General features: G+C 45.1%; 1 protein-coding gene across 1 annotated transcript in view; it reads left to right on the plus strand.

The window, feature by feature from the left end:
* The window catches only part of LOC139558002 (low-density lipoprotein receptor-related protein 1-like), a 220,463-nt gene that overhangs the window by 15,259 nt on the left and 177,944 nt on the right, over positions 1 to 27,260 (plus strand). Inside the window, exon 2 of the mRNA XM_071373369.1 lies at positions 26,630 to 26,752. Within this exon, the coding sequence (XP_071229470.1) occupies positions 26,630 to 26,752 (123 nt within the window). The remainder of the gene's footprint in view (positions 1 to 26,629; positions 26,753 to 27,260) is intronic.

Here is a 27,260-nt window from a genome sequence, read left to right on the forward strand (position 1 = left end):
TAACGACTGTGTGGGTGTTGATGTGGAAGGGAAGGATAGAAGATGTCTTGGATTTCTCTTTAGGTTATAGAAACTAGGCTTTTTCTTTCTGCCTCACTGTTTTGGTTGTCAGTTGTGGTATGCTTCATCGCTGCCTAAACCAAAAATAGCAACATTCTCAGCCAGTTCTTTTTAAATTGACGCATACTTGATTTGAGTTCCCGGAAAAAAACGCTAGAGCTAGACATGTAAACAAGTATACATCCCAATGCTTCCTAATTTGGATAAATTAAATGCTTATCTGTCTTTTCCATGCATTTTATACAAGGAGTAAGCATAACTGGTCGTAACGTTTGCCTGACATCCGACACAAAGGTGTGAATCCTGGCTTTGTGACTGAACATCATCTTGTAGTTTTACTATCTCTGATGGAGAACTTTGCACCTAGTGCTGGAGCTGGTGCTGGAGCTGGCCCGGGGGGCTCGGTGAGGCAGACAGGCCGCTGGACCACGTTGGTCTCTGGTGACGTTACTCTGAGCACTCTTACAGTCTTCCAGTTTTGCAGTCTTAGTTCCACTTCCAGAAACACCTAGGCTGTTCCAAGGCTGGGTGTGTGTGTGTGTGTTTGCGCTCGATTGGAGAATCAATTGAACAGGAGGCCCCAAGTTCCTCCACTCTGCTGCCTGCTTTCACACCTGGCCAGATGAGGAGAGAGGTAGCTGATGTGACTGCTGCCATGTGTCAAACCTGTCTGCTTCTGTTAGTCACAGCTGTTGAACTCAGATTCATGATGCGTCCGAAATGGCCCCCCATCCCCTATCTAATGCACTACGTTTGACCCTGACCAGAGCCCTATGGGGAATATGGTTCCACTTGAGACTTAACCACTCTGTGATAAGAGGCTTGGCTGGCTATGCATGTGGCACACATTAGGATAAAAATGTATCACTATCACGGTACTGAGATCTTTGATGAGGAGGTGGTGGGCCATGTAGACTTCACAGAGGTGATTCCTGACTTTTAAAAGCTTTTTGTTTCGATATCCTTGACTGGGCATGTGTCACGCCCTGACCATAGAGGGCTGCTTATTCCCTATGTTGGTTGGGGCGTGACAGTGACTAGGGTGGGTTATCTAGGTGAATATTGATCTATGTTGGCCTGGTATGGTTCCCAATCAGAGGCAGCTGTTTATCGTTGTCTCTGATTGGGGATCATATTTAGGCAACCATTTCCCCATTGTGCTTTATGGGATCTTGACTATGTATAGTTGCCTGTTAGCACTATTGTTAGCTTCACGTTTCGTTTTGAGATTTATTGTTTTTGTTTTGCTGTGAGTTTCACCTAATAAAGATGTGGAACCCAGATCACGCTGCGCTTTGGTCCACTCATTATAACGATCGTGACAGCATGCATGTACAGCTACACTTTGTCAGACAACTTTGTCAGTGACAACTTGATCACTTTTTCATCCTTACAATGCAAGTCTTTGTATTTAACCAAGGGAAAGAAGAATATCCATTTAAATGTAGGTTGCAGCCCATTTATACATTGTTTATCATTCATTCCTGGCGATTATTGAGCCAGACACACACACTCCTCTCAACCTCCACCACTTTGATGTGATTCTGAGTGGTTTGGGCTAGCAGAGATCCCTACACATTAAACCATATAAACCTTGAATACAAAGAGAATCCTTTGAACTGAAATAAGTTCTCTTGTTTTTTTAAACATACACTACCGTTCAAAAGTTTGGAGCCACATAGAAATGTCCTTGTTTTTGAAAGAAAAGCTAATTTTTTGTCCATTAAAATAACATCAAATTGATCAGAAATAGAGTGTAGACATTGTTAATGTTGTAAATTACTATTGTAGCTGGAAACGGCTGATTTTTTATGGAATATCTACATAGGCGTACAGGGGCCCATTATCAGCAACCATCACTCCTGTGTTCCAATGGCACGTTGTGTTAGCTAATCCAAGTTTATCATTTTAAAAGGCTAATTGATCATTAGAAAACCCTTTTGCAATTATGTTAGCACAGCTGAAAACTGTTGTTCTGATTAAAGAAGCAATTCTTTAGACTAGTTGAGTATCTGGAGCGTCAGCATTTGTGGGTTCAATTACAGGCTCAAAATGTCCAGAAACAAAGAGCTTTCTTCTGAAACTATTAGCTAATTAGCTAACACAACGTGCCATTGTAACACAGGAGTGATGGTTGCTGATCATGGGCGTCTGTACACCTATGTAGATATTCCATAAAAAATCAGCCGTTACCAACTGCAATAGTCATTTACAACATTATCAATGTCTACACTGTATTTCTGATCAATTTGATGTTATTTTAATGGACAAAAAATGTGCTTTTCTTTCAAAAACAAGGACATTTCTAAGTGACCCCAAACTTTTGAACGGTAGTGTTTTTATAAAACATTGACTATATAGCTGTATAATTCCTCCCACAGTCTTTGTTTGCTGTTTTGGTTTCAGAAGGAATAAGTAAGCCATGCAGCGAGGCTTTTGTTTATGGCTTTTGTAGAGCTGCAATGAATGAATGCCTCAGTTCCATTTATGTGGTCTAGCGTTGGTTCATTTTGTGGCTCCCATGTTCTGTTTTCATAACAGCTGAATCTTGGTTGGCTTTTTCCCTGTGGAAGGCAGTGTAGTGAAGTGTAGCCTGCTGTGCTGTGTTACGAATGCAGGGGCTGCTGGAGAGAGTGAGTTGACAGCAACTCGTAATCGCTATAGGCTCCTGTCTGTATGTCTATCAATTTCCCTATCTCTATCTATTTTTCTCCCTCTCCCTCCCTCCCTCTCTCTCCCCCCCAGCTGTTGTTTGTATGCATGTTCAACTACTTTGAAAAATGACTGCTGTTAGGCATTAGAATGAGCTTGAATGACCCATGGATATTGTCTGGGGGCAGTAAACTGGTTAATTCTGCTAGCTAGATAGCTGCAGTCAGATACTGCATGGCCAGAGGTTTCTCAGCTTCTTTAGCACAAAGCTAAGTGGCCGTTCCTGTTGGATGGGCACTGCACAGAGCCTCCATTGAATAGGTTGGGACCGAGGGTTGGGGTGTGTGTGTGTGTGTGTGTGTGTGTGTGTGTGCGTGCTTGTGTGTCTGGTTGTCACAGAGTGTGGATATAAGTCTTAGTATGTACGGTGTGTTGCAGTGAGTGTCTTTGAATCCAATTTTTCCTAAATATTTTCACCCTTCTTGGTAACACTTTACATTAAGTTGCTCTTATACCTGTGTAGTAACACTATTATTAATCAAATGATTACATAGTTAGCGTATAGTAGAAGAACAACTTAAAGTGTTACATGACATCCGATTGAACAAGAAAAACATAAAGCATTGGACAAGTGTTCTGACAAAAAACTTCCTGTTTGCTCTTACAGTCAGTGCTACTAAATAATACCCAGGGATAACATCTAGCTTCTCTGCCCTCTTTCTCTCCTTCTCTCTGTTCTTTCTCATGCTCCTTGTTTGGTTTTGATTGTTACTTTCAAAGCAAAGGATTCTTGTTTTGAAATATTTCTGCTAAACTGAGCAACAGAGAAATGATTTCAAACTGGACAACAGAGGTCTATTACATACTAGTGGTTGCTTTACTCTCTGTTTGGAACTCTGTAGAACTGCATGGACCTCTGTGGAAGTTCAAAATTCCATATAATGGAGAAAGCGAGAAGGAGAGAAGTGATATGTGATGGGAAACTGCTGTCTTTCTCTCCCGCAGAGCCCTCCACCTCTCTGTCACCCCTACACACACACACACACACACACACACACACACACACACACACACACACACACACACACACACACACACACTCCAAGAACGCAGAGTACTCTGACTCATTGATTTTATTCCGTTCATTTCAGATTCCCATTTGGACTCTTATCTTGTAATACTGTGTAATAGAATCCAATCACTATCGCCAGGCCCGGGAAACGACCCACTGGGGAATAGGAAGTTTAAGATGCTGCTATTCCACTTTGGTGAGCTCAGTGATAGAACATGTGGTGTTTGTAGCATTTTAGTGTGCTCACTTAGTAAACATTTGCGCTGTGTCTCTTAAGGCTGTGTTCTAGTTAGGGGACAATTGCAACCGTTCCTTGGCATGATGGAACAGTTTTGACTGATTTTGATTAATTGAAATCAATTAATTGGGTCATAATCTATGGATTTCATTTGACTGGGCAGGGGTGCAGCCATGGGTGGGCCTGGGAGGGCATATGTCCACCGACTTGGGAGCCAGGCCCACCCATTGGGAAGCCAGGCCCAGCCAATCAGAATGATTTGGAAAGGCACACACCTGTCTATATAAGGTCTCATAGTTGACAGTACATGTCAGAGCAAAAACCAAGCCATGAGGTCGAAGCAATTGACCATAGACTTCCGAGACAGGATTGTGTCGAGGGGCAGATCTGGGGAAGGGTACCAAAAACTGTCTACAGCATTGCAGGTCCCCAAGAAAATGGTTTCCTCCATCATTCTTAAATGGAAGAAGTTTGGAACCACCAAGACTCTTCCTAGAGCTGGCCGCATGCCCAAACTGAGCAATCGGAGGAGAAGGGCCTTGGTCAGGGAAGTGACCAAGAACCCGATGGTCACTCTGACAGAGCTCCAGAGTTACTCTGTGGAGATGGGAGAACCTTCCAGAAGGACAACCATCTCTGCAGCACTCCACCAATCAGGCCTTAAGTGGCCAGACGGAAGCCACTCCTCAGTAAAAGGCACATGACAGCCTGCTTGGAGTTTGCCAAAAGGCACCTAAAGGACTCTCAGACCATGAGAAACAAGATTCTCTGGTCTGATGAAATCAAGATTGAACTCTTTGGCCTGAATGCCAAGCGTCACGTCTGGAGGAAACCTGGCACCATCTCTATGGTGAAGCATGGTGGTGGCATCATCATGCTGTGGGGATGTTTTTCAGCGGCAGGGACTGGGAGACTAGTCAGGATTGAGGGAAAGATTAACGGAGAGATCCGTATCTTTTCTCCTGAAGTCCACAATCAGCTCCTTTGTTTTGTTAACATTGCTGGAGAGGTTATTTTCCAGGCACCACTCCGCCAGGGCCCTCACCTCCTCCCTGTAGGCTGTCTCGCCGTTATTGGTAATCAGGCCTATCACTGTTGATTGAGTTGGAGACAAACAGGGAGTACAGGAGGGGGCTGAGCATGCACTCGTGTGGGGCCCCTGTGTTGAGGATCAGCGTAGTGGAGGTGTTGTTGCCTACCTTCACTACCTGGGGGTGGCCTGTCAAGAAGTCCAGGACCCAGTTGCACAGGGCGGTGTTCAGACTCAGGGCCCTGAGCTTACTGACAAGCTTGGAGGGTACAATGGTGTTGAAGGCTGACCTCTAGTCAATGAATAGCATTCTTACATAGGTATTCCTCTTGTCCAGGTAGGATAGGGCAGTGTGATGGTGATTGTGTCATCTGTTGATCTATTGGGGTGGTATGGAAATTGCAGTGGGTCTAGGGTGTCAGGTAAGGTGGAGGTGATATGATCCTTAACTAGCCTCTCAAAGCACTTCATGATGACAGAAATGAGTGCTACGGGGCGATAGTAATTTAGTTCAGTTACCTTAATTTTCTTAGGTACAGAAACAATGGTGGACTTATTGAAGCAAGTGGGGACAGGGACTGGGATAGGGAGAGATTGAATATGTTTGTAAACACTACAGACAGCTGGTCTGCGCATGCTGCGCATAGGACGTGGCTAGGGATGCCTTCTGGGCCGGCAGCCTTGCGACAGGTAACTTGCTTAAATGTCTCACATCGGCCACGGAGAACAAGAGCTGGCTGTAGCTTACCGCCAAAGAGGCGGTGGCTCGCATCGGCGGCACTGTGTTTTCCTCGAAGCTGGCGAAGAAGGTGTTTAGCTTGTCTGGTAGCAAGATGTCGATGTCAGCGACGTGGCTGGTTTTCCCTTTATAATACGTGAATGTCTGGAGTCCCTGCCACATACGTCTCGTGTCTGAGCCGTTGAATTGCAACTCTACTTTGTCTCTGTACTGACGTTTTGCCTGTTTTATTGCATGTCTTTGTACTCAACCATATTCCCAGTCACCTTGCCGTGGTTAAATGCGGTGGTTCGCGCTTTCAGTTTTGCGCGAATGCTGCCATCTATCCATGGTTTTTGGTTTGGATAGGTTTTAATCGTCATGGTGGAAACAACATCACCTGTAGACTTCCTGATGAACTCAGTCACCGTGTCAGTGTATATGTCAATGTTATTCTCAGAGGCAACCCGGAACATATCCCAGTCCACATGATCAAAACAATCTTGAAACATGGATTCCGATTGGTCAGACCAGCGTTGAACAGTCCTTACCACGGGTACTTCCTGTTTGAGATTCTGCCTATAGGAAGGGAGGAGCAGAACGGAGATGATGCGTGAGTAGCGCAGGCAATGTGTTAGTAAAACCTTGGTAGCGTTTTCCTCAGATTTGCTTTATTAAAGTCCCCAGCTACAATAAATGTCGCTTCATGATATACGGTTTTAGTTTGCACAAAGTCCAGTGTAGTTCCTTGAGAGCTGTCCTGGTATCGGTTTGAGGGGTAATATACACTGCTGTGACGATGACTGAAGAGAATTCTCTCTGGATGTAATGCGGTCAGCATTTGATTATGAGGTATTCTAGGTCCAGTGAACAAAAGGACTTGAGTTCAAATCAAATCTTATTGGTCACATACAGGTGTTTAGCAGATGTTATTGCTGGTGTAGTGAAATGCTTGTGTTTCTAGCTCCGACAGTGCAGTAATATCTAACAAGTAATATCTAACAATTTCATAACATATACCCAATACACACAAATCTAAGTAAAGGAATGGAATTAAGAATATTTAAATATATGAACATGCAATGTCAGAGCGGCATAGACTAAGATACAGTAGAATAGAATAGAATAGAATACAGTATATACATATGAGATGAGTAATGCAACATATGTAAACATTATTAGTCACCAGTGTTCCATTATTAAAGTGGCCAGTGATTTAAAGTCTATGTATATAGGCAGCAGCCTCTAATGTGCTAGTGGTGGCTGTTTAACAGTCTGATGGCCTTGAGATAGAAGCTGTTTTCCAGTCTCTCAGTCCCAGCTTTGATGCACCTGTACTGACCTTGCCTTCTGGATGATACCGGGGTGAACAGGCAGTGGCTCGGATGGTTGCTGTCCTTGATATCGTTTTGGCCTTCCTGTGACATCGGGTGCTGTAGGTGTCTTGGAGGGCAGGTAGTTTGCCCCCAGTGATGCATTGGGCAGAGCCCTGCAGTTGCGGGTGATGCAGTTGCGTACCAGGTGGTGATACAGCCCGATAGGATGCTCTCAATTGAGCATCTGTAAAAGTCTGTGAGGGTTTTAGGTGCCAAGCCAAATTTCTTCAGCCTCCTGAGGTTGAAGAGGCGCTGTTGTGCCTTCTTCACCACACTGTCTATGTGGGTGGACCATTTCAGTTTGTCAGTGATGTGTATCCTGAGGAACTTGAAGCTTTCCACCTTATCCACTGTGGTCCCGTCGATGTGGATAGGGGGGTGCTCCCTCCTCTGTTTCTTGTCCACGATCACCTCCTTTGTTTTGATGACGTTGAGTGAGAGGTTATTTTCCTGGCACCACAGTCCCAGAGCCCTCACCTCCTCCCTGTAGGCTGTCTTGCCACTGTTGTGTCGTCTGCAAACTTGATGAATGAGTTGGAGGCGTGCGTGGCCACGCAGTCATGGGTTAACAGGGACTACAGGAGGGTGCTGAGCTTGCACCCTTGTGGGGTCCCAGTGTTGAGGATCAGCGAATTGAGGGTGTTGTTTCCTACTTTCACTACCTGGGGGCGGCCCGTTAGGATGTCCAGGACCAAGTTGCACAGGGCGGGGTTCAGACCCAGGTCTGGTATATTACTACAATCAAACCATGAGTAGTTAATCATGAAACATACATCTCCGCCTTTCTTTTCCCCGGAGAGTTCTTTATTCCTGTCTGTGCGATGTACTGAGAACCCAGCTGGCTGTATGGACAAGGACAGTATATCTGGAGAGAGCCATGATTCTGTAAAACAGAGTATGTTACAGTCCCTGATGTCTCTCTGGACGGAGATCCGCGCCCTGAGCTTGTATACTTTATTGTCCAGCGACTGAACATTTGCGAGTAATATACTCAGAAGTGGTGGATGGTTTATACAGGAAAGTTGTTTTTCTGGTCGAAATGCACGCCCTGACCTTAGAGATCCTTTTTATGTCTCTATTTTGGTTTGGTCAGGGCGTGAGTTGGGGTGGGCATTCTATGTTTTGTGTTCTATGTTTTGTATTTCTTTGTTGTTTGGCCGGGTGTGGTTCTCAATCAGAGGCAGCTGTCTATCGTTGTCTCTGATTGAGAACCATACTTAGGTAGCTCTCGCCCACATGGGTTTTGTGGGTAGTTATTTTCTGTTTTGTGTGTCTGCACCAGACAGAACTGTTTCGTTTGTTCCGCTTTGTAATTTTTTGTTCTAGTGTTCAGCTGTATTAAAAATCATGAACACGTACCATGCTGCACCTTGGTCCTCTTCTTCAAACAGCCGTTACAGCTGGTGAGTTACCTCTGCTCTAATATCCAAAAGTTCTTTCTGGCTGTATGTAATAATGCAAAAAAAGTTCTAAGCTAATAATGTGAGAAATAACACAGAGAAAAAAGATTGCAAACCAGAAGACCATGTCTATCAGCACCATCTTGTTCTGCCTCAGAGAGATAGATAAATAGTTCTATACTGCATAGCAGAAATCATTCATTTATGGGGTCATACAGATATTCGATCTACTGCACAGTGGAAGTTCTACCCTCCACTGATAATAAACATGTTAGCCCCTTAGCAAACCCCTAAACACCATTATTCTGACAAATTCCAAAATCTCTATGCTCCTCTTCTTTTGAAGCATGTCTCTTCTCTGAGGGAGAGAGAGAGAGAGAGGCAGAGAGAGAGAAGCAGAGAGGGAAAGAGAGAGGCAGAGAGGGAGAGAGTGGAACACAATTATACCCAACCAAATCATGAGAAAACAAAAATATAATTACTTGACACATTGGAAAGAATTAACAAAAAAACAGAGCAACCTAGAATGCTATTTGGCCCTAAACAGAGAGTACACAGTGGCAGAATACCTGACCACTGTGACTGACCCAAACTTAAGGTAAGCTTTAACTATGTACAGACTCAGTGTGCATAGCCTTGCTATTGAGAAAGACCGCCGTAGGCATTCCAGGCTCTCAAGAAAAGACAGGCTATGTGCACACTGCCCACAAAATGAGGTGGAAACTGAGCTGCACTTCCTAACCTCCTGCCAAATGTATGACCATATTAGAGACACATATTTCCCTCAAATTACACATATCCACAAATAATAAAAAATAAAAAAACAATTTTGATAAATTCCCATATCTATTGAGTGAAATACCACAGTGTGCCATCACAGCAGCAAGAGTTGTGACCTGTTGTCACAAGAAAAAGGCAACCAGTGAAGAACAAACACCATTTGTAAGTACATATATATATATTCATGTTTATTTATTTTGCCTTTTGTGTTTTAACTATTTGCACATAATTTGACATTTATAATGTCTTTATTCATTTTGAAACTTTTGTGAGTGTAATGTTTACTGTTATTTTTTATTGCTTATTTCACTTTTGTTTATTATCTAGTTCACTTGCTTTGGCAATGTTAACATATGTTTCCCATGCCAATAAAGCCCTTAAATTGAAGAGAGAGAGAGGAAGAGAGCGAGAGAGAGAGAGAGGCAGAGAGCGAGGAAGAGAGAGATGAAGAGAGAAAGAGCCCTACACTTGAAATCAATGAACAGGTTCTGGAATGTGCTGTGAGGGTCTGGTTTTGATTTAGAGAGAGAGAGAGAGTGGGGATGGAGGGATGGCCATATTGAGGGAGACAGATAGGGAGGGATAGAGGGGTGGGGGGATGGAGGGAGACAGATAGGAGGGATAGAGGGGTGGGGGATGGAGGGAGACAGATAGGAGGGATAGAAGTGTGGGGGGGGTGGAGGGAGACAGATAGGAGGGATAGAGGGGTGGGGGGGATGGAGGGAGACAGATAGGAGGGATAGAGGGGTGGGGGGGATGGAGGGAGACAGATATGAGGGATAGAGGTGTGGGGGGGATGGAGGGAGACAGATAGGAGGGATAGAGGGGTGGGGGGTGGAGGGAGACAGATAGGAGGGATAGAGGTGTGGGGGGGATGGAGGGAGACAGATAGGGAGGGATAGAGGTGTGGGGGGGATGGAGGGAGACAGATAGGAGGGATAGAGGTGTGGGGGGGATGGAGGGAGACAGATAGGGAGGGATAGAGGGGTGGGGGGGATGGAGGGAGACAGATAGGGAGGGATAGAGGGAGACAGATAGGAGGGATAGAGGTGTGGGGGGGATGGAGGGAGACAGATAGGAGGGATAGAGGGAGACAGATAGGAGGGATAGAGGTGTGGGGGGGATGGAGGGAGACAGATAGGAGGGATAGAGGGGTGGGGGGGATAGAGGGAGACAGATAGGGAGGGATAGAGGGAGACAGATAGGAGGGATAGAGGTGTGGGGGGGGTGGAGGGAGACAGATAGGAGGGATAGAGGTGTGGGGGATGAGGGATGGGGGAGACAGATAGGGAGGGATAGAGGGAGACAGATAGGGAGGGATAGAGGGAGACAGATAGGAGGGATAGAGGTGTGGGGGGGATGGAGGGAGACAGGTAGGAGGCATAGAGGGGTGTAGGGAGACAGATATGAGGGATAGAGGTGTGGGGGGGATGGAGGGAGACAGATAGGAGGGATAGAGGTGTGGGGGGAGACAGATAGGAGGGATAGAGGTGTGGGGGGGGTGGAGGGAGACAGATAGGAGGCATAGAGGGGTGTAGGGAGACAGATAGGAGGGATAGAGGTGTGGGGGGGATGGAGGGAGACAGATAGGAGGGATAGAGGTGTGGAGGGAGACAGATAGGAGGGTTAGAGGTGTGGGGGGGATGGAGGGAGACAGATAGGAGGGATAGAGGTGTGGGGGGGATGGAGGGAGACAGATAGGAGGGATAGAGGGGTGGGGGGTGGAGGGAGACAGATAGGAGGGATAGAGGTGTGGGGGGGATGGAGGGAGACAGATAGGGAGGGATAGAGGTGTGGGGGGGATGGAGGGAGACAGATAGGAGGGATAGAGGTGTGGGGGGGATGGAGGGAGACAGATAGGGAGGGATAGAGGGGTGGGGGGGATGGAGGGAGACAGATAGGGAGGGATAGAGGGAGACAGATAGGAGGGATAGAGGTGTGGGGGGGATGGAGGGAGACAGATAGGAGGGATAGAGGGAGACAGATAGGAGGGATAGAGGTGTGGGGGGGATGGAGGGAGACAGATAGGAGGGATAGAGGGGTGGGGGGGATAGAGGGAGACAGATAGGGAGGGATAGAGGGAGACAGATAGGAGGGATAGAGGTGTGGGGGGGGTGGAGGGAGACAGATAGGAGGGATAGAGGTGTGGGGGATGAGGGATGGGGGAGACAGATAGGGAGGGATAGAGGGAGACAGATAGGGAGGGATAGAGGGAGACAGATAGGAGGGATAGAGGTGTGGGGGGGATGGAGGGAGACAGGTAGGAGGCATAGAGGGGTGTAGGGAGACAGATATGAGGGATAGAGGTGTGGGGGGGATGGAGGGAGACAGATAGGAGGGATAGAGGTGTGGGGGGAGACAGATAGGAGGGATAGAGGTGTGGGGGGGGTGGAGGGAGACAGATAGGAGGCATAGAGGGGTGTAGGGAGACAGATAGGAGGGATAGAGGTGTGGGGGGGATGGAGGGAGACAGATAGGAGGGATAGAGGTGTGGAGGGAGACAGATAGGAGGGTTAGAGGTGTGGGGGGGATGGAGGGAGACAGATAGGAGGGATAGAGGTGTGGGGGGAGACAGATAGGAGGGTGGAGGGGTGGGGGGGTGGAGGCAGACAGATGGGGAGGGATGGAGGGAGACAGATAGGAGGGATAGAGGTGTGGGGGGAGACAGATAGGAGGGTGGAGGGAGACAGATAGGGAGGGATGGAGGGAGACAGAGGAGGGATAGAGGTGTGGGGGGGATGGATGGAGACAGATAGGAGGGATGGAGGGGTGGGGGGATGGAGGGAGACAGATAGGGAGGGATGGAGGGAGACAGATAGGGAGGGATAGAGGTGTGGGGGGGATGGAGGGAGACAGATAGGGAGGGATGGAGGGAGACAGATAGGAGGGATAGAGGTGTGGGGGGATGGAGGGAGACAGATAGGGAGGGATGGAGGGAGACAGATAGGGAGGGATAGAGGTGTGGGGGGGATGGAGGGAGACAGATAGGAGGGATAGAGGTGTGGGGGGGATGGAGGGAGACAGATAGGAGGGATAGAGGGGTGGGGGGGATGGAGGGAGACAGATAGGGAGGGATGGAGGGAGACAGATAGGAGGGATAGAGGTGTGGGGGGGATGGAGGGAGACAGATAGGGAGGGATGGAGGGAGACAGATAGGAGGGATAGAGGGGTGGGGGGATGGAGGGAGACAGATAGGGAGGGATTGAGGGGTGGGGGGGATGGAGGGAGACAGATAGGAGGGATAGAGGGGTGGGGGGATGGAGGGAGACAGATAGGGAGGGATGGAGGGAGACAGATAGGGAGGGATAGAGGTGTGGGGGGGATGGATGGAGACAGATAGGAGGGATAGAGGGGTGGGGGGGATGGAGGGAGACGGATAGGGAGGGATGGAGGGAGACAGATAGGAGGGATAGAGGTGTTGGGGGGATGGAGGGAGACAGATAGGGAGGGATGGAGGGAGACAGATAGGAGGGATAGAGGGGTGGGGGGATGGAGGGAGACAGATAGGGAGGGATGGAGGGAGACAGATAGGAGGGATAGAGGTGTGGGGGGGATGGAGGGAGACAGATAGGGAAGGAGTGAAAGTGTGTTCATGTGTGAATAGGAAAGTGGGTCAGTAATGGGGTGTCCCTGCTGGGCTTGGTGTCTGGAGACCTCTGTCATTTGGCTGCCTACTCTGCTGGTAAACAGTGGATGACATACTGTACAGAACTGCCACACCACTAGTCTATACTCTGCTGTGGTCTCTTTCTGCTATGCTGTCTCGAGGTTGTTTATGCTCTCTCTTTCTCTCTCTCTATACCAGTAGTCTTGTTCTCTCTCTCTTTATCCCAACACCCATAGACACACACACACACACACACCCACACACCCACAGACACACACACACACACACACACACACACACACACACACACACACACACACACACACACACACACACACACACACACACACACACACACTGTGATGTGATCGATGAAGCTGACTGTGGTTTTGTCTCGTCCTGCCCTCTGCCACCTCATTGACATTCACCAGCAGAGTGTGAAGAGCAGAGCTCTTATCTGTGAGGAATTGATAATTACCTCAGATGTGCCTTATGCTTATTTGTAAATAGAGCACTGACAAACCATAACATCAATTAATAGTAAGGCCACATTAACATAACATTGTAGCTTGCAGTCCTACTCATAAAGTATCTCAGAGTTGGATGCTGATGTAGGATCAGTTTAGCCTTTTAGATTATAATTAATAAGATTATATGGACAGCATGGACTTGATCCTAGATCAGCACTCTTACTTGGAGATGGAATGAATGAATAATTACAGGACAGAGCACTTCCTCCTGACTGTCTAGTCACACAGATACTGGCATACAGTAGCCCCCTGTAACCTACTCAGACAGATATGTAAAAAGCCTTCCACTGCTCAGGTATTTAATGGACAAATATTATGGCAAAAATTACAGTGGGCCAGGCTGACAGAGTATTCTTCAGCTTCTAGTGTGTGCTGAAAGGGGGATGGGGTGGGGGGGTTGAGGGAGAGGGGAGATTTGAGGGAGGGAGACAGAGATTTGAGGGAGGGAGAGGGGACGAGTTGGGGGAGAGTTGACAGAGATAGAGGGGGAGAGTTAGAGAGTTGAGGGAGAGAGAGAGAGAGAGAGAGAGTTGATGGAGAGCAGGAGAGTTGGGGGAGAGAGAGAGGGATAGGTGGAGAGGAGAGGGAGGGAGAGAGGCTGTGCTTTTATATTTGAGGCTTCTCTACAGTACTACTCTCTTTCTCTCTGTCTCGCTCTCTCTGTGGTCACCAGAACATTCTGCAACTTCATCAAAGGTTGACATGAATAGCCTTTCTGATGTCACTGAAGGAAAATCCCCACAGAATAGATTTGAATAGTGGTTTAAAAAAGGCTTCAGTGCTGTTATCAGTAGAATTGGGACGATACCAGTATCACAATATGTTTTCCACAGCAAAAATGTAAACATGAAGCAGACTTACTCTTTGGTCCTTTAAAAACCTGCTGTATGTAAAATATTCTGTGCTATAGCTTGGAAAATAAATACATGTGACTCTGGATGACAACATAATGATATTTGTTTCCAACATTAAGAATGTTTTCCTAAAGAAGTTAAATCCGCTTCATGTTTTGTTTCCTTGCCACGATACTTATGTGTATTGCGATACTGGTATCATCCTGGCCCTAGTTATCAGTAGAATGGGGCTGTTGGACGTTGAATGGGGCTGTTGAACGTTGAATGGGGCTATTGGATGTTGAATGGGGCTGTTGGATGTTGAATGGGGCTGTTGGATGTTGAATGGGGCTGTTGGACGTTGAATGGGGCTGTTGGATGTTGAATGGGGCTGTTGGATGTTGAATGGGGCTGTTGGATGTTGAATGGGGCTGTTGGATGTTGAATGGGGCTGTTGGACGTTGAATGGGGCTGTTGGACGTTGATTGGGGCTGTTGGATGTTGAATGGGGCTGTTGGACGTTGAATGGGGCTGTTGGACATTGAATGGGGCTGTTGGACGTTGAATGGGGCTGTTGGACGTTGAATGGGGCTGTTGGACGTTGAATGGGGCTGTTGGACGTTGAATGGGGCTGTTGGACGTTGAATGGGGCTGTTGGACGTTGAATGGGGCTATTGGGTGTTGAATGTGGCTGTTGGATGTTGAATGGGTCTGTTGGACATTGAATGGGGCTGTTGGATGTTGAATGGGGCTGTTGGATGTTGAATGGGGCTGTTGGACGTTGAATGGGGCTATTGGACGTTGAATGGGGCTGTTGGACGTTGAATGGGGCTGTTGGACGTTGAATGGGGCTGTTGGATGTTGAATGGGGCTGTTGGACGTTGAATGTGGCTGTTGGACGTTGAATGGGGCTGTTGGACGTTGAATGGGGCTGTTGGACGTTGAATGGGGCTGTTGGATGTTGAATGGGGCTATTGGATGTTGAATGTGGCTGTTGGATGTTGAATGGGTCTGTTGGACATTGAATGGGGCTGTTGGATGTTGAATGGGGCTGTTGGACGTTGAATGGGGCTGTTGGACGTTGAATGGGGCTGTTGGACGTTGAATGGGGTTGTTGGATGTTGAATGGGGCCGTTGGATGTTGAATGGGTCTGTTGGACATTGAATGGGGCTGTTGGACATTGAATGGGGCTGTTGGACGTTGAATGGGGCTGTTGGACGTTGAATGGGGCTGTTGGATGTTGAATGGGGCTGTTGGACGTTGAATGGGACTGTTGGACGTTGAATGGGGCTGTTGGACGTTGAATGGGGCTGTTGGACGTTGAATGGGGCTGTTGGACGTTGAATGGGGCTGTTGGACGTTGAATGGGGCTGTTGGACGTTGAATGGGGCTGTTGGATGTTGAATGGGTCTGTTGGACATTGAATGGGGCTGTTGGACATTGAATGGGGCTGTTGGACGTTGAATGGGGCTGTTGGACGTTGAATGGGGCTGTTGGATGTTGAATGGGGCTGTTGGACGTTGAATGGGACTGTTGGACGTTGAATGGGGCTGTTGGACGTTGAATGGGGCTGTTGGATGTTGAATGGGGCTGTTGGACGTTGAATGGGGCTGTTGGACGTTGAATGGGGCTGTTGGACGTTGAATGGGGCTGTTGGATGTTGAATGGGGCTGTTGGATGTTGAATGGGGCTGTTGGACGTTGAATGGGGTTGTTGGATGTTGAATGGGGCTGTTGGATGTTGAATGGGGCTGTTGGATGTTGAATGGGGCTGTTGGATGTTGAATGGGGCTGTTGGATGTTGAATGGGGCTGTTGGATGTTGAATGGGGCTGTTGGATGTTGAATGGGGCTGTTGAATGTTGAATGGGGCTGTTGGGTCATACAGCTCGGGAGAAGTTCTCCTCCTACAACGCCTGCCTATACAATTAGGCCTATAGAGATATTGATATTTTTGTCTGATAACCACTACATTGTCTTATGGGAAGAATATATGGAAGTATGGAGAATGTTTTGTTAAGACCGTGGTAAAACTTTGCCTTAAAGTATAGGTTACAAAGGTTGTATAAGTAGTTTATAAATCGATAGTAAACATTGCAGCAACATCAGCAAGCATCAGCTATACTTGTTTACTTCTAATTTATAAACTACTTTTAGCCTTGTTCAAGTCCTGTATAACGTTGTAAAGTGTTAGGAAGATCTTTGGCCTTAAAGTGAAACTGGATCACTAATTAGTGTGTTCTTATTAGGCCTAATAAACACTCAGGGGACAGCTGTTTATCCTCAGGCCGTCAGTCAAGAGGACGATGGCAGTCGCTGAAGTCACAGCAGTAAACATATCTTCCACTGCTCGTCACTGATCTTGTATAGGGAAGGCGTGCTGCTTGTTTAGTGGTGTTGCAGACTCTGGGGCCTTTCAGAACAGGTGTAAATATACTGAGATCATGTGACAGATCATGTGACACTTAGATTGCACACATGTGGACTTTATTTGACTAATAATGTGACTTCTGAAGGTAATTGGTTGCACCAGATCATGTTTAGGGGCTTCATAGCAAAGGGGGTGAAAATATATGCATGCGCCACTTTTCAGGTTTTATTTTTTTTTAAATAAAAAAGTGCTATTTTTCATTTCACTTCACCAATTTGGACTATTTTGTGTATGTCCATGACATGAAATCCAAATAAAAATCCATTTAATTGAATACTTTTGCAAGGCACTGTATGCTTCTACTTCCAGCTTATACAGTTGAAGTTGGAGGTTTACATACACTTAGGTTGGAGTCATGAAAACTAGTTTTTCAACCTCTCCACAAATTTCTTGTTCACAAACTATAGTTTTGGCAAGTCGATTAGGACATCTACTTTGTGTATGACACAAGTAATTTTTCCAACAATTGTTTACTAACAGATTATTTCACATATAATTCATTGTATCACAATTCCAGTGGGTCAGAACTTTACATACGCTAAGTTGACTGTGCCTTTAAACAGCTTGGAAAATTCCAGAAAATGATGTCATGGCTTTAGAAGCTTCTGATGGCTAATTGACATCATATTTCAAGGCCTACCTTCAAACTCAGTGCCTCTTTGCTTGATATCATGAGAAAATCAAAAGAAATCAGCCAAGACCTCAGAAAACAAATTGTAGACCTCCACAAGTCTGGTTCATCCTTGGGAGCAATTTCCAAATGCCTGACGGTACCACGTTCATCTGTACAAACAATAGTATGCAAGTATAAACACCATGGGACCACGCAGCCGTCATAACGTTCAGGAAGGAGACGCGTTCTGTCTCCTAGAGATGAATGTACTTTGGTGCGAAAAGTGCAAATCAATCCCAGAACAACAGCAAAGGACCTTGTGACGATGTTGGAAGAAACGGGTACAAAATGATTTATATCCACAGTAGACGAGTCCTATATCGACAATAACCTGAAAGGCCGCTCAGCAAAGGACAAGCCACTGCTCCAAAACCGCCATAAAAAAGCCAGACTACGGTTTGCAACTGCACATGTGGACAAATATTGTACTTTTTGGAGAAATGTCCTCTGGTCTGATGAAACAAAAATAGAACTGTAATTACCATCGTTATGTTTGGAGGAAAAAGGGGGAGGCTTGCAAGCCGAAGAACACCAACCCAACCGTGAAGCACGGTGGTGGTAGCATCATGTTGTGGGGGTGCTTTGCTGCAGGAGGGACTGGTGCACTTCACAAAATAGATGGCATCATGAGGGAGGAAAATTATTTGGATATATTGAAGCAACATCTCAAGACATCAGTCAGGAAGTTATAGCTTGGTCGCAAATGGGTCTTCCAAATGGACAATGACTCCAAGCATTCTTCCAAAGTTGTGGCAAAATGACTTAAGGACAACAAAGTCAAGGTATTGGAGTGGCCATCACAAATCCCTGACCTCAATCCCGTAGAAAATTTGTGGGCAGAACTGAAAAAGCATGTGTGCGAGCAAGGAGGCCTACAAACCTGACTCAGTTACACCAGCTCTGTCAGGAGGAATGGGCCAAAATTCACCCAACTTATTGTGGGAAGCTTGTGGAAAGCTACCTGAAACGTTTGACCCAAGTTAAACAATTTAAAGGCAACGCTTAAAATAAAGTGGTGATCCTAACTGACCGAAAACAGGGCATTTTTACTTTGATCAAATGTCAGGAATTGTGAAAAATTGAGTTTAAATGTATTTGGCTAAGGTGTATGTTAACTTCTGACTTCAACTGTACATACTAGGGGTGGACAATATGAACAAAAATTAATGTCACGATATACTGTACAAATTTAGTAAAACATTTCAGGAGCCCTTCAAAGTTGATAAATTACAAAATATTGATTTTCACCTTATAGAAACAGAAAGGGGGCATTGCACATTTTTTACTTAATTTTTTACTTCTGTGGTAAACCTGTGCAAACATGAAACATAAACAAAGGTATATGAGTTAAATAAATATGCAGTAAAATTAAAGTACTTGGGATGTAAAGATTTTTCTTTTTTTAAATGTGTGCAGTCTTTTTTCAGCCTAACACCGGTCATTATGAATTCAAGTTGTAAACCTCTTCAAACTAACTTCTTCAAGCATTAACCATACAGTCTGTATGTTTCTCAGTTCACCATGTAACAATTCACTGCCTCCCTCTCAACCAGTTCTGTGCCAGGAACACCAGGCTATTGACAGTTTCAGGCTTCAAATTTGCCCTGTGGCATGTGACCACATTGCCCCTAGTCCTAAATGCTCTCTCAGAGGGCCAACTTGTGGCAGGGATGCATAAGTATTTATTTGTCAGACAACTCACTTGTGGGAAGTTGGATACGTGAACTCGCCACCACTCCAAAGGATCAGCCTCACTGTCTGCTGCCATCATCAGAGTGTAGCTGTCAAGCTCTTGTTCGATGACCTGGCTCTGGGACTTGGACTTCTTTGCTGATTGTGGAGCAGTGGCAGCTTCTTTCTCTCTCTCACTCTGGTCCTCTTCAAGAGAGAAGTCATCCACGGCTGTGTTCCCTACCAGGAGGGCTTCTGTCTCCGAGGCAGCTCACCTCCACCAGCTCCACCAGCTTCTCAGTGGTCATGTAGGTCTTGAACCTTGGGTCTAGAAAGGTAGCCATGGTGAGCAGCTCATCTGTTTCAGGGTCGGTGTATTTGTTATTCGGATAATTGAGGACCCTCATCTTAATCTCTCGGGTCAGTTTGGCTTCGTCCTCATTTGATTTCAGAACCTCCGTCTTGAACAAATGGAGGACCGGCATCAGATAGGACACACTCACGTATGTCTCTCCTGACATGCCATCTGTGAAATCCTGGAGGGACTTAAGTGTTGCCGTGATAAATTCAATGTCTTTCCAGGAGGGCGCAAGGTGCCACATTTTTTTGTCTGTTGCCAGGACTTGTGTGATGGTCTTCTCCTGCTCCAGGACTCTTTCCATCACCTGCAGTTGAGATCCCAACCTAATTGAGGATTCCGTGATGAGCTTGTGGAGGGGCAGGCTCAGTTTATCCTGTGCATATATCAGGGCCTTCTGCTTCTTCCATAGGAAAATGTGCTGATCAATGTCTTGCACACTCCTGTGGCCCGGGAAACCCGAGGTTCGTTTTGGAAATAATTACAACAATTTACAGCATAGACACTGGACATGATTACAAATTTCATCCATCTATAGATGTACATACAACTGTTGCGATTAAGAGAACTATGTTGCTTTAGAAAACGGGATCATATATTGAGTAGGCTATTTATTATTGAAAGAGAGAGGTGAAATTCATATATTGAAACCATAGGCTAATGTATCAATTATAAATACAAGCAATGTAATCCATGTAATGTTTGGATATTGCATACATTTACAAATTACAAATATTATACATTTGCATAGCTGTATATATTCGGCTTAACGTATAAGAAGGATCAGACGGTGTAGTCAGCCATAACTTTAAACAGAGGAGATAAGGAATACAATAGTTATTCTGCATTTGAAGTTGTTTTTAAGTTACATCATTTGTCTACCTAGCTCTGTGTTTTGGACGTTGAAATGTACTAATTGCATGGTGTAGCCTGTGTCCGAAACACCCTAGTCTTGTCCATTTGTTCAGCTCCAATGCTTTGACCATGTTTAACCTGCTGTTGGTAGTCATACATACTTGACGCGACTCTTTCACCCCCAGGATGAAATTGCCTCCCTCAGCCCAGCTGCAATTATTTCTCTGGTGTGTTCGTCTGAGAAATAAGAGGTCTGAAGGCATTTGCTTTGCAGCTTCCAGTTGTCGTCAATGTAATGAATCATGAGGCTAATGTATGGCTCTGTGGTCTGGCTTGACCATAAGTCGACAATAGTAGAGAAAAATGCAGTGTTACGGATTTCGTTGGCAACTCTGTTCTGACAATCTGTGTAGAGTTCTGGCAGACATGTTTTACTGAACTATTTACGGCTCGGGATCTCATATCTTAGGTCTAGAGTTCGAATCAACTTTCTGAAACTGTCTTTCTCCACAGTTTGAATTGGTTCCATTTCTTTCGCTATGTGATAAGTAATTGTACTCGTTATCTCATTCCACTTTTTGCTCTTCTTGTCATAGGGAATACCACTAATGAATGATGCCTTGAGTGATAACTAAGTGCTGGTCTGGCTTGAAGATGTCTTGGGACTTGCTCCGCTGCTCCGGGGGTTTGTTGCATGCATTCTGGTAGATTCTTCATATTTGCGCACATGCAGGGTTTTCAGGTGGTGAAAAAGATTGTTGGTGTTTCCACCTTTGCCTAGCACAATGCGTCGACACAACTTACACAGTACTGTTTGTCGGTCGAGGTCGGATATCTTAAAACCAAACCAGTCCCAAACGACAGAGGAGGCCCCCTTTTTTCTAAACCAAATCTTCGTCGTTCTGCAAATCAACCTCAATAGTGTTATTGTCCTTGTCTTCAGTCATCCTCAATGCTTGCTTACACTTTTGCGTTTGGTTTTTGGATACTTTTGCTAACGAAAGGAGTTTATTTCACTAAATGTTTGCTTACTCTGCAGTTGCGTATGGTTGTTTGTTGACTTTGATTGGCAGGCAGATTCAGTGTAATGTCCATGCTTCTAGTTTTTTTCTTTGCTAAAAAAGGCTGTTTTTAGTAACAGATAAACAAGTTGAACTTGCCCACTGAAATTTTGAACGTAACAAAAACACCTTATTTCATACATTTATTAATTCATCATGATAAAAAATCCATATCATGGAACACCGTCATACCGGTATTCACATTCATACCAGTATACCGCCCACCCCTAATACATACTATATAGATTTTACGGACACAGTATGTTTTACAATAGTTATCTTTTGTTTGTTTTTAGTCCCATTTCTATTTGTTTTAATAATAGCGATATTTTGTAGATGATTTCATTTTCAAATAACCGAAAGTGAGAGGTTGTAATCTGAATAAAGGGGAAAAGGACATTCTTTAACTTGGGGTGAGACATTCTTACTAATCTGCTATAAAACCAGTTCGGATTTAAGTATAACTTTTGTATGACTGAAGCCTTATAGGCAGAGTTGCAAAGAAAAAGCCATATCTCAGACTGGCCAATAAAAATAAATGATTAAGATGGGCAAAAGAACACAGACACTGGACAGAGGAACTCTGCCTAGAAGGCCAGCATACCGGAGTCGCCTCTTCACTGTTGACATGGAGACTGGTGTTTTGGGGGTACTATTTAATGAAGCTGCCAGTTGAGGACTTGTGAGGCGTCTGTTTCTCAAACTAGACACTCTAATGTACTTGTCCTCTTGCTCAGTTGTGCACCGGGGCCTCCCACTCCTCTTTCTATTCTGGTTAGAGCCAGTTTGCGCTGTTCTGTGAAGGGAGTAGTACACAGCAGTGTACGAGATCTTCAGATTCTTGGAAATTTCTCGCATGGAATAGCCTTCATTTCTCAGAACAAGATAGACTGACGAGTTTCAGAAAAAAGTTATTTGTTTCTGGACATTTTGAGCCTGTAATCGAACACACAAATGCTGATGCTCCAGATACTCAACTAGTCTAAAGAAGGATAGTTTTATTGCTTCTTTAATCAGAATAACCGTTTTCAGCTGTGCTAACATAATTGCAAAAGGGTTTTCTAATGATCAACTAGCCTTTTAAAATGATAAACTTGGATTAGCTAACACAACGTGCCATTGGAACACAGGAGTGATGGTTGCTGATAATGGGACTCTGTACACCTATGTAGATATTCCATTAAAAAACAGACGTTTCCAGCTACAATAGTCATTTACAACATTAACAATGTCTACACTGTATCTCTGATCAATTTGATGTTATTTTAATGGACCAAAAATTGCTTTTCTTTCAAAACAAGGACATTTCTAAGTGACCCCAAACTTTTGAACGGTAGTGTATATATACATTCCAGTCGTACTTTATCCAAAGGCTTTTTTTCAAAGTCCGCTATGAATACCAGGCCTGGTTTCACAGATTTTTCATAGTGTTGTGAAAAACCTCTCTGATTAGTATGAATAATATCCAACAATAACTTTTTTTTATTCTATGCGCTATGCGTTTAATCAAACTATTTTATTTATCTGACTATCCACAATAATCACATTATTGTGTGCATGTAACTGTACTCATTGGAAGGGTAGTATATTAATGAAATGATGGTATATTAATAAAATGGTAGTAAATTACTTGAAGGGTAGTATATTAATGGAAGGGTAGTATATTAATGGAAGGGTAGTATATTAATGGAAGGGTAGTATATTAATGGAAGGGTAGTATATTAATGGAAGGCTAGTATATTACTTGAAGGGTAGTATATTACTTGAAGGGTAGTATAATAAATGGAAGGGTGGTATAATAAAGGGAAGGGTAGTATATTAATGGAAGGCTAGTAAATTAATGGAAGAGTAGTATTTCATTGGAAGTGGAGCTAATGTATTTACAGCATTTCAGAATTGACCAATAAATAAACAAAATAGTCAGAAATTACCAATAAATATAGGAAGCTGTAACTTTCAATAGCCCTCAGGACCTTGGTTAGCCTAGCCTAGTATCTCAGTGCTCCCTCATGTGCTGTGTGTGTCGTCATAGTTGATTCAGTCATTGGCCTCTGTCCCTTCTTTTATAGCTTTCTCTCCCTCCCTCCTCTCATTCCCTTTCTTATTTCCCCTCTCCCCTGTGCTGTTGTTAGGGCACTTTCCACTTAGTACTCTCATGCCTCCCAATCTATTCACGGTTGTGTTCAAACATCACATTCCTGGGACACTGGAAAATGCCTTCATTTGGAAATGTCCGTTCTCTCATGTCCTTGAGTGTAAATTGAGAGGCCTGAAAGAGAGCTGCGATGTGGCTTTGAATGTTAAGTGTCATCACTCTCTTCATTGTTTCAAATATCAAGGTGTTGTTAGTGTATTAAAGACGACTGTCATTTGATCTGCAGCAAACCATTCAGCTTCTAATGGTATTTATAATAACCTGACTCTCATGAGTCACCGCGTTTGACCACACACACACACACACACACACACACACACACACACACACACACACACACACACACACACACACACACACACACACAAGAACCAACCCACACATGTTATGTTCTTCTATCCTCGTGGGGACCTAAAATTAATTTCCTAACCCTAACCCTAAGTGTAACCTTAACCCTAAACCTAACACCTAAGCTTAAAATAGCCTTTATCCTCAGGGGATGTGGGAAATGTCCGCACGAGGGATAATTGTCCTTGTTTTACTATCCTTGTGGCGACTTTTGGGGATTTTAGGTCCCCACAAGGATAGAAGAACCAATCCACACATACACACACCCTCCCAGCGCTCTCTAGCCTCAATGCCTTACCTTGACAGTTTAGAGAGAACGTGACCGCAATGATACACTGCCCTAATACTCTCTAGTGATTACTGTCACATTGCTTCTCCTTTATGGTGCACCCGCATCCCTTCCCTTCCCACAAACACTTCTCTGCCTGCCAAGTGAAGGAGAGGGGGAGAGGTCAGCCAGGGTGAGTAAGGACACCCAGGGTGAGTGGGGATAGGGCTCCGTCCCTGCAGAGAATTACAATTAGATGGTCTGCTCTGCGCTGCAACTCTGTGAGTGAGTGTGTGTTACTCCTCCCCCTCCTCTTCCTCCTCCTACCCCTCTTCATCCTCCTCCTCTATATGAATACCAATGTCACTGAGTGAGTGAGGAAACGCACTGCCAGTCTCAGCCTGTCAAACTAGCATTTTTGTCATAAGACCTGGCTGTCAGCAACAAACCAGGCTGTTCACCACAGGTCTGGGTTGGAATTTTCTAGACTCATGGAAATAAATTTAAAATACCATAGCCCAGATCAGGGTGATGCACACACTCACACACTCACTCACTTACACACACACACACACACACACACACACACACACACACACACACACACACACACACACACACACACACACACACACACACACACACGCATGCACGCACACGCACACCCTGTGGATGAATGACCATGCAGGGGTCAACACAAGTTCACACAACCTTGCTCTTTATCCAACCCACCACAGGAAATGAGATGCCTTCTAAGAAAAATCCCAGTGTGGTATTTCTGAGCAGTATATGTCAGCAGAGATTATTGAGGTTGATGTACCACATGGTAGCACCACAGAGTAGCCCTGACAGCTCAATGGCCCAGTAACTATTTCTGGACCTGCCCCACGGCTGACATCATTAAACGGAAACTCACACCTGGTTCCAAATAATATTAGCTATCTTCAAAATACTCTAGCTGCCCTGGATTGGGCTTGCCTGGTGCAATGGAACCAATGGAATAGTCCCAAAAGTTGCAAACGCACCCAGCTGACACTCCAGTCAGGCTCAATCAAACTCTGAGCGTTTTTTGAAAGATAATAAATACTACTTGAACCCAGGTCTGGTTGGAGTCAGCCACACTCTGGAAAATGTGTAAAGATCCACTGTATTAGGCCAGTCTATGTAAGTCTATATTCATAGGTTGCATGTGTCGTCACAATATTGCTTTGAACGTTCGTTTTGGACTGATGCCCGACTGAGTATTCTACTCAATACATCGTCAATGAGAGCTGATGGAGATTTCATCAACAGTGCATCATAGTGGCTTGGAAATACAATGACATTCAAAAGGAGGCAAATAATTAGTAGGAAAACCTTTGGTAATAATTTTGATGTCGCCAGATTGACTTTAGATAAAGTATAACGTTAGCTAGCTAGCTAGCTAAGATTGAGGGGATGCCACTGGATTTTAGCTAGATAATGTTAGCATTGCTAGCTATTTTTGACGAACTTTGCTAGCTAATGACAACATTGACATCTGTCTAAAGTAAATTTGATGACAAGATAATGCTGGCAAAGTAATTTCTTGCTAAATATTTTACTACTTTAGCAATGTCATCGTATTTCCAGGCATTAGTATAATTTAGACGAAACAGTAGTTAGCCTACGTCCAGAATGACTGGGCTTATCACCACTTTAGGGCACTACTATGGCGCTGCCGGTAGATTGCGGCTTGAGAACGTTCATAATAATGGCATGACGCAACGAGTGACGGAGGTGCAACCTATGAACAGTACCACTATATCAAACTGCCCACAAAACATGACAAAGTTGTCTCAAACGAAGTACACTCCTGATTCAAGAAATATATTCAGTGGTGGTCTACTAGCATGCTTTCTGTTCAGTTTAAAATAAAACATGAATGCCTTTACAGAAGTACAGGAATACAGTATACTAGTTTGGTTTTAGGGGAAAACGTTCAAAAAAAATACCTACAAAAACAACATGTTGGGCCTCCCGGGTGGCGCAGTGGTCTAAGGCACTGCATCGCAGTGCTAGCTGTGCCACCAGAGACTCTGGGTTCGAGCCCAGGCTCTGTCGCAGCCGGCCGCAACCGGGAGGTCCATGGGGCGATGCACATTTGGCCCAGTCGTCCGGGTTAGGGAGGGTTTGGCCGTCAGGGATATCCTTGTTTCATCACGCACTAGCGACTCCTGTGGCGGGCCGGGCGCAGTGCACGCTGACCAGGTCGCCAGGTGTACAGTGTTTCTTCCGACACATTGGTGCGGCTGGCTTCCGGGTTGGATGTGCATTGTGTCAAGAAGCAGTGCAGCTAGGTTGGGTTGTGTTTCGGAGGACGCATGGCTCTCAACCTTCGCCTCTCCCGAGTCCGTACGGGAGTTGCAGCGATGAGACAAGACTGTAACTACTACCAGTTGGATACCACGAAATTGGGGAGAAAAAAGGGGTAAAAAAACTAAAACAAATTTTGGGGGGTAATAGTACATGTGTTCTGTGTTCTGTCTTTTCCAGCTCCAAAGACGTGTAGTCCTAAGCAGTTTGTGTGTAAAGATCAGGTGACCTGCATCTCTAAAGGATGGCGCTGTGATGGAGAGAAGGATTGTCCAGATGGGTCGGACGAGTCGCCTGATATCTGTAAGTACAGTTTAGGGCTGTCCCCTACTAAAACAAATTATGATAGACCGAGAGTCGTCTGTTCTTTCGACCAATCGATTGGTTGAAATTTTTAAACATGTATTTTTCCATATATAGACACATCCTACGTGTTTTAATCAAATCAACTACATGCACTGAGCTTGTCTGATGCTTTAAGCACACTGTTTGGTTAAATAATTAAGACACAAATTACTAGAGGGAGTTCGACCGTGTTAAAAACAATGACAGCAAGTGACTGTGTGACTAGCACTCAATGTCTCTCTCTCCTCCCTGCTGCAGCGACCACCACCGAACACCAACATTGCGTATTGTGCTGTCCGTGTTGCAGAAGATGCAACATAAGTACAGCCATTTCTGACTCAAAAGTTCTGTTACTGAAATCCCGTATTCCCTCAACCCTTGCTCTCTTTACGTGATACATACAGTTGAAGTCAGAAGTTTACATACACCTTAGCCAAATACATTTAAACTCAGTTTCACAATTCCT

The sequence above is a fragment of the Salvelinus alpinus genome, chromosome 28, assembly GCF_045679555.1.
Source record: "Salvelinus alpinus chromosome 28, SLU_Salpinus.1, whole genome shotgun sequence".
Lineage (NCBI taxonomy): Eukaryota > Metazoa > Chordata > Actinopteri > Salmoniformes > Salmonidae > Salvelinus > Salvelinus alpinus.